General features: G+C 36.6%; 2 protein-coding genes across 2 annotated transcripts; both read right to left on the reverse strand.

Moving 5' to 3' along the window:
• Positions 1 to 2,176: 2,176 nt before the first annotated feature.
• On the reverse strand, positions 2,177 to 4,093 carry LOC132187133 (phosphatidylcholine:diacylglycerol cholinephosphotransferase 1). Its single transcript, XM_059601326.2, has 3 exons — positions 3,615 to 4,093; positions 3,042 to 3,179; positions 2,177 to 2,934 (listed from the first exon to the last, which is right to left on the reverse strand). The coding sequence occupies exons 1-3, from the start codon at positions 3,972 to 3,974 to the stop codon at positions 2,635 to 2,637; spliced, it is 798 nt and encodes a 265-aa protein (XP_059457309.1). The 5' UTR covers positions 3,975 to 4,093; the 3' UTR covers positions 2,177 to 2,634.
• Positions 4,094 to 8,817: 4,724 nt separating this feature from the next.
• On the reverse strand, positions 8,818 to 16,546 carry LOC148585011 (SNF1-related protein kinase regulatory subunit gamma-like PV42a). Its single transcript, XM_088517875.1, has 3 exons — positions 16,024 to 16,546; positions 9,771 to 10,132; positions 8,818 to 8,984 (listed from the first exon to the last, which is right to left on the reverse strand). The coding sequence occupies exons 1-3, from the start codon at positions 16,479 to 16,481 to the stop codon at positions 8,878 to 8,880; spliced, it is 927 nt and encodes a 308-aa protein (XP_088374001.1). The 5' UTR covers positions 16,482 to 16,546; the 3' UTR covers positions 8,818 to 8,877.
• Between the last annotated feature and the right edge of the window lie 227 nt (positions 16,547 to 16,773).

The raw sequence follows: 16,773 nt of genomic DNA on the forward strand, positions 1-16,773 counted from the left end.
AGGGTAAATTTGTCACTTCATTTTTTTTTTGACAATTTTGCCCTTATGCTATAAAGGACCGACTCCTCTTTGAACTGGAAAGGATTCAAATTCCACTTCGAAGGACCAGGATCCTTTTCGGTGCAAATGCATGAACTCAAGAGAAGCCACTCATTTATACTATAAGGGTTAAATTTGTCATTTCATTTTTTTTGGACAATTTTGCCCTTGTGCTATAAAGGACCGGCTCCTCTTTGAACTGGAGAGGATTCAAATTCCACTTTGATGGACCAGGATCCTCTCCAGTGCAAATGCATGAACTCAAGAGGAGCCAGTCCTTTATACTATAAGGGTAAATTTGTCATTTCATATTTTTTTTGACAAGTTTGACCTTGTATTATAAAGGACTGGCTTCTCTTTGAACTTGAGAGGATTCAAATTCCGCATTGATATTGAGATACAAAATCTGTTAAATATGCATTAGAAGGTGTTGTGTTTAAGAGTAGAATAATGTTATTTAGTAGTCTGGTATACTAAAAAGTGTTCTAAGAAGTGTTTTAATTTAATTATAAAAATAATTTTTCCAAATATATTAAAAAAGAAGAAAGAAAAGAGGACACGTTTAAGGCTAACCTCCACGATTATGTGACAACCATACCTAAAAACTCTTTTGGGCAATTATTAACTGAAGCGTGTTTTTCAAAGTTTGAAACCCACGGTCCATTAATTAAAGTTCATATATGATTATATCTTTTTCCCAAATACACCCTGATAAGTAAAATTCAAGTTTGCAAGAAGATCACGTTTATGATAACGTGTATCTTGAAATCAATACAAGTGGTTGAACCATAACCAACGGTTCCCCAACTTCCAATCGTTTAGACGGTTGGCATCATGACCTGTAATGCACAAATTACATTTTTTTTTTTTTCAAAATTCACCCCATGGATCTTCTAATTATGGAATGTTGGAGCAAGGAATTATATTTCTTTAGAATCGCTATAGTTATGGTCGCCATTTACTAGGGTTTCAGTCGCTAGCTCTCCTATTATCAAGTCACTAATTTTCTTAACTTTCTAACACTGGACAGACGCCAACCCCCATACATGGTGTTACAACTTTGCGGAGACCTATGTGCCAATTGACCGGGCCCCCAAAGCCAAATATAATAGGTGCTAGCAATTCTCACTTGTTAGGATTAAGGTTTGGAAAGAGTTCTTCGTAGGTTTGGTTTGCTAGGTTTTGATGATCGATTATTCGGGCTGTTTTGTCATTGTCGTGCGTTATGGTCTAAGTCTAAGTCTTTAAAAAAATAGTAATAAGTGAGATTTGTTTATGCCCAAAAATCATTAAATTTTGGATTTGGAAAGGTAGTAGTTCCTTAATTTGAGTTGATAGCCTATGAATTTCAATTTCTTGTAAAGACTGAAGGCTCCAACATTTAAGTATAGTTTCAGAAGAAAAAGAAAAAAGAAAGAGGAAAGAAAGGTAAATATAAAATAAGGAAAGGAGGAAAAACTTTCAGAAACCAACTCACTAAAGTTCTTTTATGAGTAATTTCCTTCCTATTTCCAAAGCTTATGTGATGTGATTCCTCCAACCAAAAACTCAATCTCTATACACCAAATGTTTTAAGAAATCACGCTATGTAAACTTTACAGGAATGAAGGGTGTTGTATTAGCATTACTCTTTCTTTCATGGTTGCCATCAAGTCAGCATTTTATGTTGCCACCATAACCATAGGAAATCATTAAAATTGGAATATGAGGATTTGCTCATCCTTGAGATGGGATGGATAAACATTTCTAGTTATTCAAAGAAGGTTCTTGTTTTAAATTTTTTAAATTGTATCTTAAAATATTTAAAGGGAATTTTTAGATTAATTCATGGGTCAATGCACCAAAACAGATCACACCTCAAATTTTATTTATTTATTTATTTACAGTTTTAACTGCATAAGTTCTTGGAGAATGTAAAATATATCCTTCCATTGGTTTTTCATCCGAAATTATACCGTCTATTAGTGCCACATCACATTAAAATAACAATTTTCAATAATTTAATTAAAAAATAAATAAATAAAGGTGTGACAAGCGGTAAGATTGTCACCTCCAAATGTGCAAGCCATTTTCATGTGATAAAAACATGATTCAATTATGATTTTAAAAGTCACATCAACTTTAAGAGAAGTAATTTAAGGGTCTCAAATAATTTAAGGTCTATCCCATTTATGACAATCGAAAGAGATTAGCAGAGAAGAGATCTAATTGCTAATAGTTATTATTTTGCAGCCTATATATCCACCTAAACATACAAATAGAAAAAGAATAGGGTTAAAACCCTTCCCCACTATCTCCCACGGCCTCTTTTTGCCTTCAACTTGTATGTATTAATTCCTTGGAGACCCAAAATCCAAATGTGAGCAACTTTTTAAACATGGAAAATACCTCAACAAAAGCCGACGTATTGTGGTGGAAAAAGAGCGGCCATGGTAGCAGTTGACCTCACTCAGCTCCCCCTCTATTCACAAATCACATTTCCCACCGTCTTTTTTGACATTTCAAACGAGCTTTCCACATTCCCAACGTCTCTTTCTCGATTTTTCTTTCTTCTTCAATTTTTTCATGTAAAGAAACACTTAAGCCTCTCTTTGGTCACAGTAGGACGGCAGCAATTGCTGCTTTCCTTTTGCTCTCTTCGTACTTTCCGGCCAGAGAATCAAAGAGAATTCCGGCACCGACCCCGACAGCCAAATCAATTGTATAGTGACCCCTCGTACCCAGCAGCCTCACGGATTGGAGAACATTCAGCCCGTCAAATAACCAGGCCAATTCCCACCGTTGCGTCCGCCGCATGTCCAGCGACGCAATTACCGACCCCGCCACGTGACCCGAGTAGAACAGGAAGAAAGATACATTCCCTACCGGGAAGTCCACACCAGAGCCCAAAAATCCCTATTAAATTCATAAGCAAACAAATTAAATGAAATTGATAGTATTCATTTTATAAATAAATAATTTTCATAAGATTGATTAATTAGATGTGATAAGATATAGGGAACCTGAGGCAATGGAAGCTGCGTGGAGTAACCTAGGATTCCCCGGCAAGTGAACATGAAGAGAGCGGAGATTGTCGCCCTTGGGCGGCCCTCTATCAACCACGTCCACAGAATATATGTTGTTTGCATTCCCACAAACACCTAACCATAAATATACCAAATAATAATTAATTATTATTAACAAAAAATGGCAGATCAGCTACAATATAATTATATCAGATCAGGGGTTTATACTTTATATGTCAAATTCATTTTCCTTCAAGAAAATCCCAAAGAAGTGCTACCACATCGAAACAACCAAATCAAGTAATGATTTGATTGCTAATATCTTCCTTTTTTTATTAATTAAATAAACAAATTTTTTTACCTTTACCTCTATCTTGGTGTATTAATAAGAAAATTATTATAATGAAAAATAATTCGACAATTAATACAGAATGTGAGAGAGAGAGAGAGAGAGAGAGCTCATAGAAGGTGCCACAATAATGGAGCGCAAGTACTGTGAAGAATGCAGAAAGCCTCTCTCCTTCTCTATGGATGGATTCAATCTAATGATTTTCAGATCCCAACACATACCGTATTAAGGGCCGCCAGCAAGGTGTTGAGCTCGGGTCGCGCGACGAGCAGGCGATGGAGTGGGCGCGTGACGACGAACCCCAGATCAAAGGGAGCGGAGGACGGCGGAATCATCCGGAGCGTGTACTCCACGCCCATGAAGAACAGCAGCGCCACCCCAAACAAACAAGGCACCCAATGGAACCTGGCCACGTGCGCCACATCCTCCGCCGTCCACGTCATAAACGAGGCGGCTCTCTTCTTCTCTTCCTTGCCCGTGTCCCTGCTACGGACGCCGTTAACGTTGTCGCCGTTAGTTACGGGCCTGTGTTTAAGCCCGCACGACGGGGCGTGAAGGGGGGCCAACGCTGCGCCGTTCATTGCCGTTAGAGGTGACGGAGATATTGGCGAAAGGCGAATGACATTGTGAAAGAGTTTCCGGAGGATATAAAGCAGAGGGAGTTAGAGGGATTCGGAGCGGAGTTACCAAAGATTTATTAATTTTCTTTCTTTTTTTTTTTTGGCAGTAAATTTGTTGACGTGGGCCTTGGAGGGTGGTCGTTTTGTGGTGGGTTTACGCGTTTTGAAAAAGGAGGGGAGTCAGCGGACGCGACACGAGACCTTCTCTCTTTGTGGGCGCATGCCGCATGGCTTTCCATTAATTTCCGTTTCTGTGTTTTCAAATCTCTCACGTTTTTTACAGAAACATCAAAGTGTGTGGTTGTGGTTCACATTTTGACTACGTATTAGCAAAACGTATTTCTTACTCTCTTTTTTTCTTTTGTCATTTTGATGAAGTTTTTAATGTGACGGGTTCAAATGAAATCCGGAAAGTGCAAATAAATAAATATAAAAAAAAATTTAAATTAATTTGGTAAGGGTTTTTAAATTAAAAATATATATATAATTATTTTTTCATTGTCTATTACTCACAGTCTGTCACGTTAGTTTAAAAAATTTTCTGTGTTCATTTGTTTGCCTCCCTAACGCTTCCCAATTGGACCATTTGCCACAAAATAGAATTAGGATAATGAACTGAATATCTAGTTAGTTATAATGTAGGAATATTTTTGTCTTCTCAAAAAGTGAAAAGAAAAAAATACCCTTCTATTATAACTAACTGTAGTTCATTTGAAATTGATCGAGAGGATTGGCTTATCATTAATGCCCATCAATTGTGATTAACCAATCATTTTTCATAATTTAATGTAAATCAATCATGCCAGCAAATTTGGGTAGAAGATTTTTTTTACAAAAAAAAAAGTCTTCATGTGATGAGTTCATGGAATGTAACTCTCAAGAGTACGTAATGACACGTCCCATTTTTTTTATCCGAATTTCATCCGTAAAATATTTTTAATAAGACAGAAAAAAAAAAAAAAAAAAAAAAAAAAAAAAAAAAAAACCTATAATTCGGAAAAAGAAAAATTAAAAAACATAATTTTTTTAAAAATATAGTAATTGCTGGAGAAAAATTGAATATATGTACAGAAATCAGGAAAGTGCATATGATTTTAGGGTTTGAAAATATGTAAATTATATATGTGGTGTTTATAATTAATGCCTGTTTATTACTTTGTAGGTGTTGAAATGGAGTTCTGATGTCTTGAATGTGTTTCGGGTATTGAAGGATGGATTCTTCTATAGGGTGAGGACCAGCAGTGCATATTACTCTTTCCTGGGGGCAGATATTTTTTTTTTAAGGGTATTTTTGTAATTTGGTGGGACATTATATATATATTAAAAAAATAAATAAATAAACTATTAAATTTGTGGGACTTACTTAAGTAAAAGTGGATCCAATGGTTAATTTTATTTTTATTTAAAATAAAAAATGTAAAGAAAAAGATGAGAATAGCATTTCTCATCTTACATATAGAAAGATTTGATAATAGAGTAATGTTATATATCATCATTTTATCTTTTTTTTATCCTCAAAATTGACGTGACTTTTAATATTATTATTGGATCAAAATCAAATAGTGATTTATCTCCGATCTAATGGCAAGTTTAAAATCTACTTCAACTTAATTTGAGAAAGAAAATAAAGATAAAATAATAATAATAATAATAATAAATAACATTACTCCCCGTGAAAATATGAATCCGTGATGATGATATATGTACTGCCAACAAGGCCAAGCCATTATGAGAAAAGAAGGTAGGCAGTGGGTAGGGAATGACACTCAACCTAAGGAGTAATGATGAATCCTTATCTTTGACAAAGTAAAGCTCGTAGGTTTAATTAAGATCCACCTACTGCTTGCATGACCTATCAATTACGTACTAAAAGATAGTATTTGAATTAAAATGATTATATATTTAGATATTCTTTCGTTCTCTTATATATCTTATCTTTTTCTTAAATTTATCATTAAATTTATAGAAGTTTAAAAAGAAAAATTAATAAAATCCCAACAAAGTGTACCCATTGGTAATTCCGATAATGTGATCCAGACATATGCATGGCAGCATGGGGAATGACATTAAATTGCATAACCATATATGCTCCCCAAGTCGTGGACAGGATCCAATTCCGATTTTTTTTTTTTTTTTTTGTTACAATGCCATCCACGTATTTGGGGAATCACATTCAATTCTATTACACTATTACCATATATATATATACTGCTCAACTCAAGTCCTAAGGGTGGCCACAATTCAATCCCCGACAAAACTAGAACCTTATCTATAACTTCACAAAGCTTTCTTGAATTTTTTACGTTTTTAAAGTTTAAAAACTCTCAATTTCATCTCTTAAACTTTTAATTTGATTCAATTTATTTTTAATATTTGGCAGTTGCATCAAATTAGAAATTCGATGGGGTAAAATTGAGAATTTTTAAACTTTGAAAGATGGTGTCAAAACGTGTGAGAGTTTAAGAGGTTGAAGTTTATGGGGCTTTGTAAAGTTTATCCTAGAATTTAATTACTATAAGACAAGTAAAAATATGACCCATGGCATGGCCGTGAGTTCTTTTTCCATTTCTTTTTTTTTTTGTGTTTATAATTTTTAATTTTTTAAATAATGTATTTTTGCTAGTTTTTTCTCCATTTGTATTTAATAAAATATCCTAACGAAAGGGGCAGGACTGAAAAATCAGAAATCCGACACTACAAATTTCTGAATTTTGTGAGGGACATTAAAAAAAATGCTTTACAATTGAGGGTATAAGTGAGTTTTCTGTTCCCAAGAGGTAGTTCAATTGGTTGGGACCACGCTTTATGAAGCGGAGGTCACTAGTTCGAATCCCCCTCCCCTCTCTTGTGTGGACATGTCAAAAAAAAAAAAAAAAGAGTTTATAGTATATGCGTGTCCATCCCACCATTAATACAAATAATGGTTAAAAAAGACCAAGTAGTGAGAATGCTACCATAGATCCTATTGGTAGCCGCCTAAAAAGCGAGCTGATGTGCTATATAGAGTTAGGCACTACAAGAGATTTTCAATTCAGTCCACATACGAAAACATTCAACTATTCAAGTTGCTTAAGAATATCTCCAATAATCGAAGAGAAATTCCAATCGGAATAAATTACTAGAGAATTAATTGTCGAAACGATCTTTTAAAAAAAAAATTGTCGAAACGATGGCAAGAGTCTCGCCTTCTAACATCAAAGAATGGCAGCCAAAAGAAGTAGCCAATTTGACAGCTAAGGCTTCACCAACATTTACATCCACCATGGATGTTTCTTAGAAACTGCCTCCGCTATAATATTGCCAAATGAATCACCGAGGGTAGGATACATGAACAAGTATGCATATTTTTTATCATCCCAAGTAAACGACCCCTTTTTTATGATCGTCCTCTCATTCTTCCTTTCGAATCGGGAGTGGTAAGCATCCTTCCCTATAATTCCTTCCTTATTCAATTAAAAAAAAAAAAAAAGTAAACGGTAATAATTGTTGTAGTGAATATTGTGCTGTATACTTAGACAGAGAGACTCATAAGATAAAGCCAAGAGGACACCATTTCAAGCCTGCTTCCTATGATCAACTATGTGGGAACTCAGGAATCAATATTGGATAATATTTTGGGAAAATATTAATATAGTAAACTAGGTGGAAATTTAATTATGCTTTCTTGCTTTAAATTGAGTTCATGTCAGCTTCTTTTCTTTGAACAACAGGAGGGGAAGGGTATTATACAACCCTCATGATTTGAAACTGCAGCAGCAGCAGCAACGTACCATGTAAGAACTGACAGCTATAGTACTTGTTGGGGGAGAAAATATCTCACCATGGATCTCACATATTTACACTTATTTACAATATGCCATAACCCACTCACCTTATCACACATGTGCATACCATTTTTTGCACATGGGAACAAAATGAAAAAGAGGGACCTTTTCTCGGGGCTCTTTCTCCTCTCCTAAGGGTCCTTCTCCCAAGGACTCCAAAAACCTCTCCCTTACGACTCTCTCTCTGAGGATGATTCAATTCATATAGGGAAACTCATCTCTTGCTCTTTAGACCCTCACTCATGTCTCTCTCTCCCAAAGACTCCGCATACATTTTCTCATATTTCCAGTATTCTTCATACACACAGTCATTAAAACTAATTTCTTATTACTTTTTTGATATCATAACTAAAGATGTTAACTTAAGGATCGGAGAGTTTTTAGCCACAACTGTAGACCCTCTGACCTTGCCATTGTTTTGCAAGAACCTAGCTCATTGCCGTACAGAAAATTCCTCACAACTTAACCATTAAGAAAATCATTGGGTAGCAAATTCTTGGACCAAAAAACGCATCAATAGTACTGATAACTCCATTGATAAATCGAGGTTTAAGGTCCAAATTCATTGTGAAACTAAATATATACATGGTAAAACTAGAAATTTCTTTGGAGAAAATTGGAGAACATCTCAAAACTTTATGGGGGCAATTATGCAAAATAAACACATACGCAAATGCTTCCAGCAATCCTATTTCTTGAAGGCTGAAGCATTTTACTAATCTCAAATATTCATAATCCAAATTGGCTTTATTAATTATAACACAAAACTGCATTTTACAAGTGCTTAATTTTCACACTACTTGAAAACAAGCCTTTCACATCACCTGGGTTCTGATAGCAGCGAAAGCCTTAGCACTCTAATTATGTCCGTGACAGAAACCAGCCCGACAAGTAAACCGTGTCGGTCCACGACCCAAACTCGGTGAACATGTTTAGTGACAACCTTGTCTATCACCTCGGCAAGGGATGATTCAGGAAGGCAACTCACAAGCTCCCTCGGTGAATCTGATGCTTCATATAAAGGACTGTTTGAGACACTCTCAGTGAAGTCCAGTGCACTCAAAGGCAGCCATGATTGCAGTGTGGCAAGGTGGCAGCCCCTCAAATCTGTTGCTGAAAATGTACCTATTAGCTTCCTGCCTCTGCCCTGCATTTTGTATTCTCAAATGTGTTGGTTTCAGTTGGGACATAACATATATAGGATAGAATCTTCAATACTGACTGTTGCAAGCATAGTTAATTAACTAAGGAAACTTAAATCCACATTGGCATATCATTAAAAACCCATTTACATAATTCATTAATTAGTCCTTTATGGCTTCCAAAAATTTGATAAAACAAGAGAAATCACAGGTTTTCTAAGCCCTTTTTTTTTAAATCTTTGCAACGCCGATAGCCCCTTTTAATTTCACCTTTTTTTTTTTCTTTTCTTTTTTGGGTTAAAATACCCCAAATGCCCCCCTAAAAAAAAAAAAAAATCAAAAATGCCTTGGACTGACCCCACGACTTGGCAATGGATCACCAAACAGCCACACAGTGGGTCGCCAGAATTTTTTTATTTTATTTTTTTTCATTAAAAAGAAAAAAAAAAATAGGGGCACTTTGGGCATTTTAACATAAAAGACCTAATATTAAAAGGGACTGAAACAAGAGATACCAACATTGAAAGTTGTTAAACTTCGTAATTATATTTACAAAACCGCTTACATTTCGGAGGGTGCAAGTGAAGTCCGCAAAAAGTGTTAATATACATGTCAAATTGTTCTACTAATTATGTCTGCCAAACTGATCAAAGGTCTCCAAAATGAAGTTGTTACCATACAGTTTCGAACCAGATACAATATCTATTATCTGTGAGCTGAAATTATAACATTTAAAACTAGAGAAAAAAAAGAGAAATATTTAGTTTAAACATAAATTTTAAGAGACTTACATTTACAATTAAGCTGCTTGTGATATTCTTGTTCAGGAGCATCTGTGACAACTCTAATGATAGGAACGGCATTAAGCATCGCAGCCCGCATGCACTTGATTGCTTCAATTACTTTGGTGCGATGAGTAATGGCGAAGACATTCTCGGTAACTGCTCCCGATTCACTAATTGTACGTGATATGATGTCTCCAATCTCAGAAGCATGCTCCTTCAAGAACCTCACCATGTCCATTTGTGTAAGCATTCGATAGCTCGACGCGGAGTCTACGAGCTCCACTCCCGACATGTTTTCCATGTGACTGTCTACCGGCACCAAAGCACGATGGATCCCTTTGCTAAACACTTCCATACAATCTATCATGCTGCATGTGGTTTTAATATCAATTGCTTAATTCAATGATTACCAAGAGGCTGAATAAAATAAATATACCACAGCCTAATTGCCATATCGTTATTTTCGGGTAAGTAAATACGATGAATTTAGTTTACACAAACATGTGAAAAATTCAACCAACAGAGTTAATTCAACTCCAAGTGTCCAAAGAAGCAGGTTTTTGACAGTTTGAATCCGCACAATATGAAACATGGTTAAAATAGGTGCTATTGGCAGGTTGAAGAGGCTAATGGAGATAGGGTTTGTGCTCTGTATAGTTGTCTTTAGTTTTGTTTGTGGTCATTTAAGTGTTTTCTGAGTCTTATGGCTAGTAGTAGCAGAACATGTGTAGAGCTGCCACTCGATTGGTTGATAGTTTGTTTGATAGCTTTTTGTTTTTTTGTAGTTTGTTTTGAATTTGTTGGATGTTGTAGATGCCTTGCTGGCATATCGGGCAATGTAGCAAGATTTTGCTCGAGTGTGGAGTGTGCAGTATTCTTTGTTTGTTGTTAATAGAAGAGCAAATTCACACTTTCTTATCCATTTAAATTTTTGAGATAACGGATGATTTAATACGATATAAGAGCCGAGGTCTTGAGTTTAAACTTTTTGTACCACAACATATTGTAAAAAAAATTTTGTAAAATTTGTTTTTACGCATAGGATTCCTCTAAAGAGCTAAATTCTGGTTTTTTAAATAAAGAGCTTAATTCCACTTATATTGCTCTGATTCGCAAAACAAAAAACCCCACTTATGTTTCGGAATTTAGGCCCATTAGCTTATGCAATGTTTTGTATAAAATTGTGTCCAAGGTTATTGCAAACCGACTAAAAGTGGTGCTACCAAAGATAATTTTACTCAATCATAGTGCATTTATTTTAGGTAGATTGATCACTGACAACATTTTAGCTGCATATGAGACTCTACATATGATGAATTCCCACATGCGGGGGAAAGAGGGGTATATGGCTGTTAAGCTTGATATGAGCAAAGCTTATGACCAGGTAATGGCATTTCCTTGAAGCGGATGGGGTTTGATGACAAATGGGTTCAATTCATTATGATATGTGTCCGTATTGCTAATTACTCGGTTTTGGTTAATGGAATCCCAACAGGGAGGATACAATAACCCAGGGGGATACGATAAGGGGATCCAATTTCGCCCTACCTATTCCTCATTTGTGCGGAAGCCCTCAGTGCCCTACTTCTAGAGCTGACCGACAGGGTGTATTGACAGGTGTCCCTACATCTAGAAGGGGTCCCCGTATTAACCATCTTTTTTTTTTTCTTTTTTTTTTTTTTTTTCTTTTTTTTTGCAGATGATAGCCTTCTTTTTTATAAGGCAAATACTAGACATTGGAATAGGATGTCAAGAATTCTCTGCATTTATGAGAAAGCATCGGGGCAATGGCTAAATAAAGAGAAGACTTCACTCTTTTTTAGTTGTAATACTTCAAAGAAGGCAAGAAAGAAGATTTTAGACATTTCAGGGATCCTTGCTACCCAAAGATACGATAAATATTTGGGGTTACCAGCCCTTGTTGGAAAGTCTCGTACACAAGCCTTCAAGAGTATTAAAGATCGAGTGTGGAAGCGATTACAAGGCAAAATTTCTTTTCCTAGCAGGAAAGGAGATTTTATTGAAAGCAATTATACAAGCCATACCAACGTATAGCAGGAGCGTCTTTCAAATCCCCGAAGGCCTATGCAATGAAATTAGTTCTTAAATGCAGAAATTCTGGTGGGAGCAACAATCCAATGAGGCCCGAATACATTGGATAAGTTGAAAACAATGGGGGCAATCAAAGGCGAGAGGAAGAATGGGTTTTAGGGATTTGGCCTTGTTCAATAAGACGTTATTGGCGAAACAAGTTTGGAGGTTGTTTATCTCTCCAAAGACGTTGACAGCAAAAATTATGCAAGCAAAATATTTTGCAAGAAAAACAATTTTGGAAGCTAAGCTAGGGTCCAAACCTTCTTTTGCTTGGTAGAGCATACTTGGGGCTTGTGATTTGGTGAAAGATGGTTTGATTTGGAGGATTGGTGATGGCAAACAGGTGCATATATGGGGTGACAAATGGGTGAATAGTCCTAACACTTATGCTATCCACACCCCACCACACCTTTTAGAAGCTAATGCAACTATAAGTGAACTTATCGATCCTGATTCAAAATGGTGGAACATTGGGCTTATTAATTCTCTATTCAGCCCTAAAGAGATAAAGGTCATTTTGTCTACACCAATTAGCTGCACGGACCAGCAAGACAAGCAAACCTGGAGGGGGACAACTACGGCGATTTTCTCGGTTAAGAGTGCATATCACCTAGCTATGGAACAAGACTGACAACAACGACCGGAATGCTCTTCCCGAGTTGAAACGAGTTCCATTTGGGGAGTCATTTGGAGTTTTAAGATCCCTAATGCTGCAAAAAACTTCATGTGGCATGCATGTCACAATTTGCTACCAACGAAGGATAATTTGTTGAAGAGGAAGATAGTGGCGGATTTGGTTTGCCCATTATGTAACTTGGAAGCGGAAACAGTGCTTCATATTTTGTGGGAATGCCCTGCGGCAAGAGACGTATGGGGGGCTAGTATTCGGCCCATCCAAAAGTGTGCTTTCACTGGTTCAGATTTCTTGGAGTTGGAGGAGCATATTTTACAAAAAATGGGGTCAAGAAGTTTTATCCACATTTGTGGGGATTGTAAAGAGCATTTGGTTTCGTCGGAATGAGGTAATACACGGAGGTCCTTTTACCCACCCCAACACCATTATTTAGATTACGATGAAATCTCTGGAGGAGTTCATTGAGGCCAATGCAAATCTCAGGATACATGAGGATCGTGATGCTCTGATGGTCACGTGGAGTCCTCCGCCGGTGAGTAAATATAAAGCTAATTGGGATATAGCTTTGGATAAAAATTCTGCCAGAATAGGAGTGGGTGTCGTTGTTAGGGACCATGCAGGTTGCATAATTGCTGCTCGTAGTATCGCAAAAACGGGTCTGCGGGATCCTCTTGTTGAAGAAACGTTAGGAGCTTTTGTGGCAGTAAATTTCTGTTGGGAGATTGGGCTTAATGACATTATTTTGGAAGGAGACTCTTTGCAAGTGGTGAAAGCGGTGTCTTCTTGGGAGAAATTTGGACGAATAATGGCCATTTAGTGGAGGATGTTAGATCGGTTCTGCGCTCTCTGCGAAGCTGGTCTTGTTGCTTTGTAAGAAGAGAGGCTAATCATGCTGCCCATAAAATGGCAAAGAATGCCACACAACATGTCCTAGATAGGGCCTGGTTGGAGGAAACTCTTGATTGTATCGGGGATGTTATTTTGATGGAGCAATATGCTCTGTCAGTGATTATTTGATGAAATACAAATGCTAAATTGATCCAAAAAAAAAAATGATTCCTCTAAATTAAATACGTGACACATCACGAAAGGAAAACGACAGAAAATAAAAAATAAATCTATGCTGAACAAAGTTTCACCAGCTAAAAATGGAGTTTTACAAAGTTTCACCTCGAAAGGAATGAGGAGTCGCACCTCAAAAAGAGAAATCACATTTCTAACAAGAATATTTCAACCATAAAATATATGTTTTCATTGATTTCTAAATTGTTACAATAATTTAAATAGACTGACAAAATCCATAACCCTAATTTGACTGATTTTGGGACAAACCTAGCTAGCACTGATACCAAATTGACACAACACGAAAGGAAAATGATATAAAATAAAAATAAATTCATGTTGAACAGAGTCTCACCGAGCTACCAATGGAGTTTGGCAGAATTTCACCACCAAAGGAAAGGGGAATCACACCTCAAAAAGAGAAGTCACATCTCTAACAAGCATATTTCAACCATGAAATATATTTTTTCATTGATTTCTAAGTTGTTACAATAGTTAATTTAAATAGAATCACAAAAACCATAACCCTAATTTGACTGATTTTGGGATAGACCTACCTCTGATACCAAATTGACGCAACACAAAAGGAAAACGATATAAAATAAATAAATCCATGCTTGGCAGAGTCTCGCTACCAAAAGGAAGAGGAGTCGTACCTCAAAAAGAGAAATCCCATTTCTAATAAGAGTATTTCACCTTGAAAATATATTTCTTCATTGATTTCTAAATTGTTAAATAGACTAGGAAAAAAAAACCTTAACGCTAATTTGATTGACTTTGAGTCAAGCTCATTATTAAATTATAAAATAAGTTAAAATATAAAAATAAAATACTCGTAATACAAATAAAACTAAAAGATCCGATTCTTTATTTTTCATCCTGCATCAATATGATATGTGTTAGATATCACTTATTGAAGGAGGATAATAATATAAATTTTTTCCCATCTTAAACTTTTGGGAGAACTGACAATCAATAAAACCAAGTCAAGCACACCAAGTTGATATGCCACCTTATCACTGTTCCAAAATGACCTTTCTTCCCTTCTATGATGAGAATTCCTACACTTAAACCCCCCATAAAAATTTCTTAGGAAAAACAATTCACTTAATCTCATAAGCTTTCATTACTTTTGCAATTACTCTTTTAAAGTTCAAAAACTCTTAAGTTAGTGTATCAAACTTTAAAAATTTGCAATGTCACCCATTCATTAAGCATTTCTATTAAATCCTAATGGAAGCCTTAGAACATTGTCAAAAGATCATTGGACAATCTACACAATGGCACAAAAATAAGCCCAAACGGAGGTCTCACGCGCCCACACTCACCTCTCAAAGTTTCTACTAGCCATGCCACAAGTCCGACGAGCCTCCACGCACCGGTAACATTTTTTCCACTCTGGCCTAAACAACATGTCATTTAGGTAGGTCAAGGTACGACCCCTAAACAGCAGACCGTTAGCAAGTGCCAATAAAAAAATTCTTGTCTCTTTCTAAACGACAAATCATTTAGGTGGTTCTGGTTCAATAGATATAAACCTAAACGACATATCGTTTAGCTCCTTAAAAAGAAAAGAAAAACGGTTGAAAAAAAAAAAAAGGCCTATGAGGCCTATATTTCGCCAATGTAGCCCATCTTTTTATGCTTTGGTGGCCTAATTATTTCAAATTTGTTTAATGACCCATGCCCATTTAAGGTCTATATTGCCCTATTTTCAGCCCATTGTTGGCCCATTTATCAGCCAAAGTTAGCCTTAATATTTGGCCCACAGTTGACCCTGTTTTGGCACGTTGTTCAGCCTATTGTGTCTTATTTTTGGCCTATTGTTGTCAACGGCTCATCTCTTACCACCGTTTCCAGCGGCCATCATCTTCAATTCGGCTGCCACCCTCCAGTTACTATGGTCAACCTCCACCAACTCCGGCGATTTTTTGGTCACAGCTGCCAACCATTTTTCTGCCACCATCTCCAATTGTCGTCACCAAGAAAAGAAAAAAGCCCTTCTTTTCAAATTCAAGGTTCCAAAATTTTTCGCATTGAGTTTGAAGGGACGTTAAAATATAGAATAAATATATTCATCACCCTATTATCCCCCCTCCATCTCCTCCCAAATCTAATGATGCATGGACTCCCAACGAAAAAACTAATCCTCATGCACCAAATGCTAAGAGGAACTACGTCAGATCAGCTTTGGGAATCGGGGATAATAGGGTGACGTGTAACATTATTTTAGAATATAAAATATGGTTCCATAATATATGTATATTTCTTATAGGATAAGTATTAAGTACCTTATAGAATTAATTGTAATTAGTGTTGATGTTGTAATGATATATCCCAACATGCATGCAGTTAACATCACATAACATAATGATAAACCGAAAACTCAAACTTTATAAAATAAACAAAAAATTTCTCAAGAATAACTTATATATATATATATATGCGCTATAGGTAACAGAAAATCACCTGGTATTAGGGTTTAGAGTGCATAGACTGAGACCCTCAAGGCAGTGCCCTATGATCGAGGAGACTGGGACCGCCATCTTCTGATCAAGATCAGACCCATCACTGCCGTCCATCTTATCATCATCTCCAGTAATATGGGCCAGGATATCTAGCATTGTAACCATCCCTATATAATGTTTCCGTGCAACCCCCGTCTGCTTGTCAGACTCCATGATCATAGACCCACCAGCTCCAATCCAGTGCCCAGGCGGTGCGGACACCGGTGCGGCCACAACCCGGTTAGCCACCAGCGTGTTCATCATATGAGCCAGCGACGCCGTGTAAGGCACCTCCACCAGTCTCCTCTTGTTCACCATCAAATCCCTCACATGCTTGTCTCTCAGCGGTTGCTTTTCAGTGCTGCTGCTGTGCTTGGTGGTGATGGTGGTGGTGTTGAGCTCCCCCGTTTGTTGCAGCATTTTTTTTGCTGCTATGGGATGAGATTGGAAGTGTCTTTCGGAGTAGAGATGTTGTCTTTAATTCTCAAAAGATTGCTTCAGTTGAGTGCATGCACGCGTCCAAATCAATATATATTTGCAAAATTGCATGGCTACAGTTTCTTGCGAGCGACACGTAGCAATGCATATGTGCAACAGGATATTAGATGACGCGTGGAGTGTCGATCGAGCTTATGCTCAATTTGCAAATATGAAGTTTGTGTATAGTATCGCTTATCATACATTTTAATCAAAGAAATTATCGATGTCCTAA

This window comes from Corylus avellana, chromosome 6 (assembly GCF_965113065.1).
Source record: "Corylus avellana chromosome 6, dhCorAvel1.hap1.2, whole genome shotgun sequence".
Taxonomy (NCBI): Eukaryota; Viridiplantae; Streptophyta; class Magnoliopsida; order Fagales; family Betulaceae; genus Corylus; species Corylus avellana.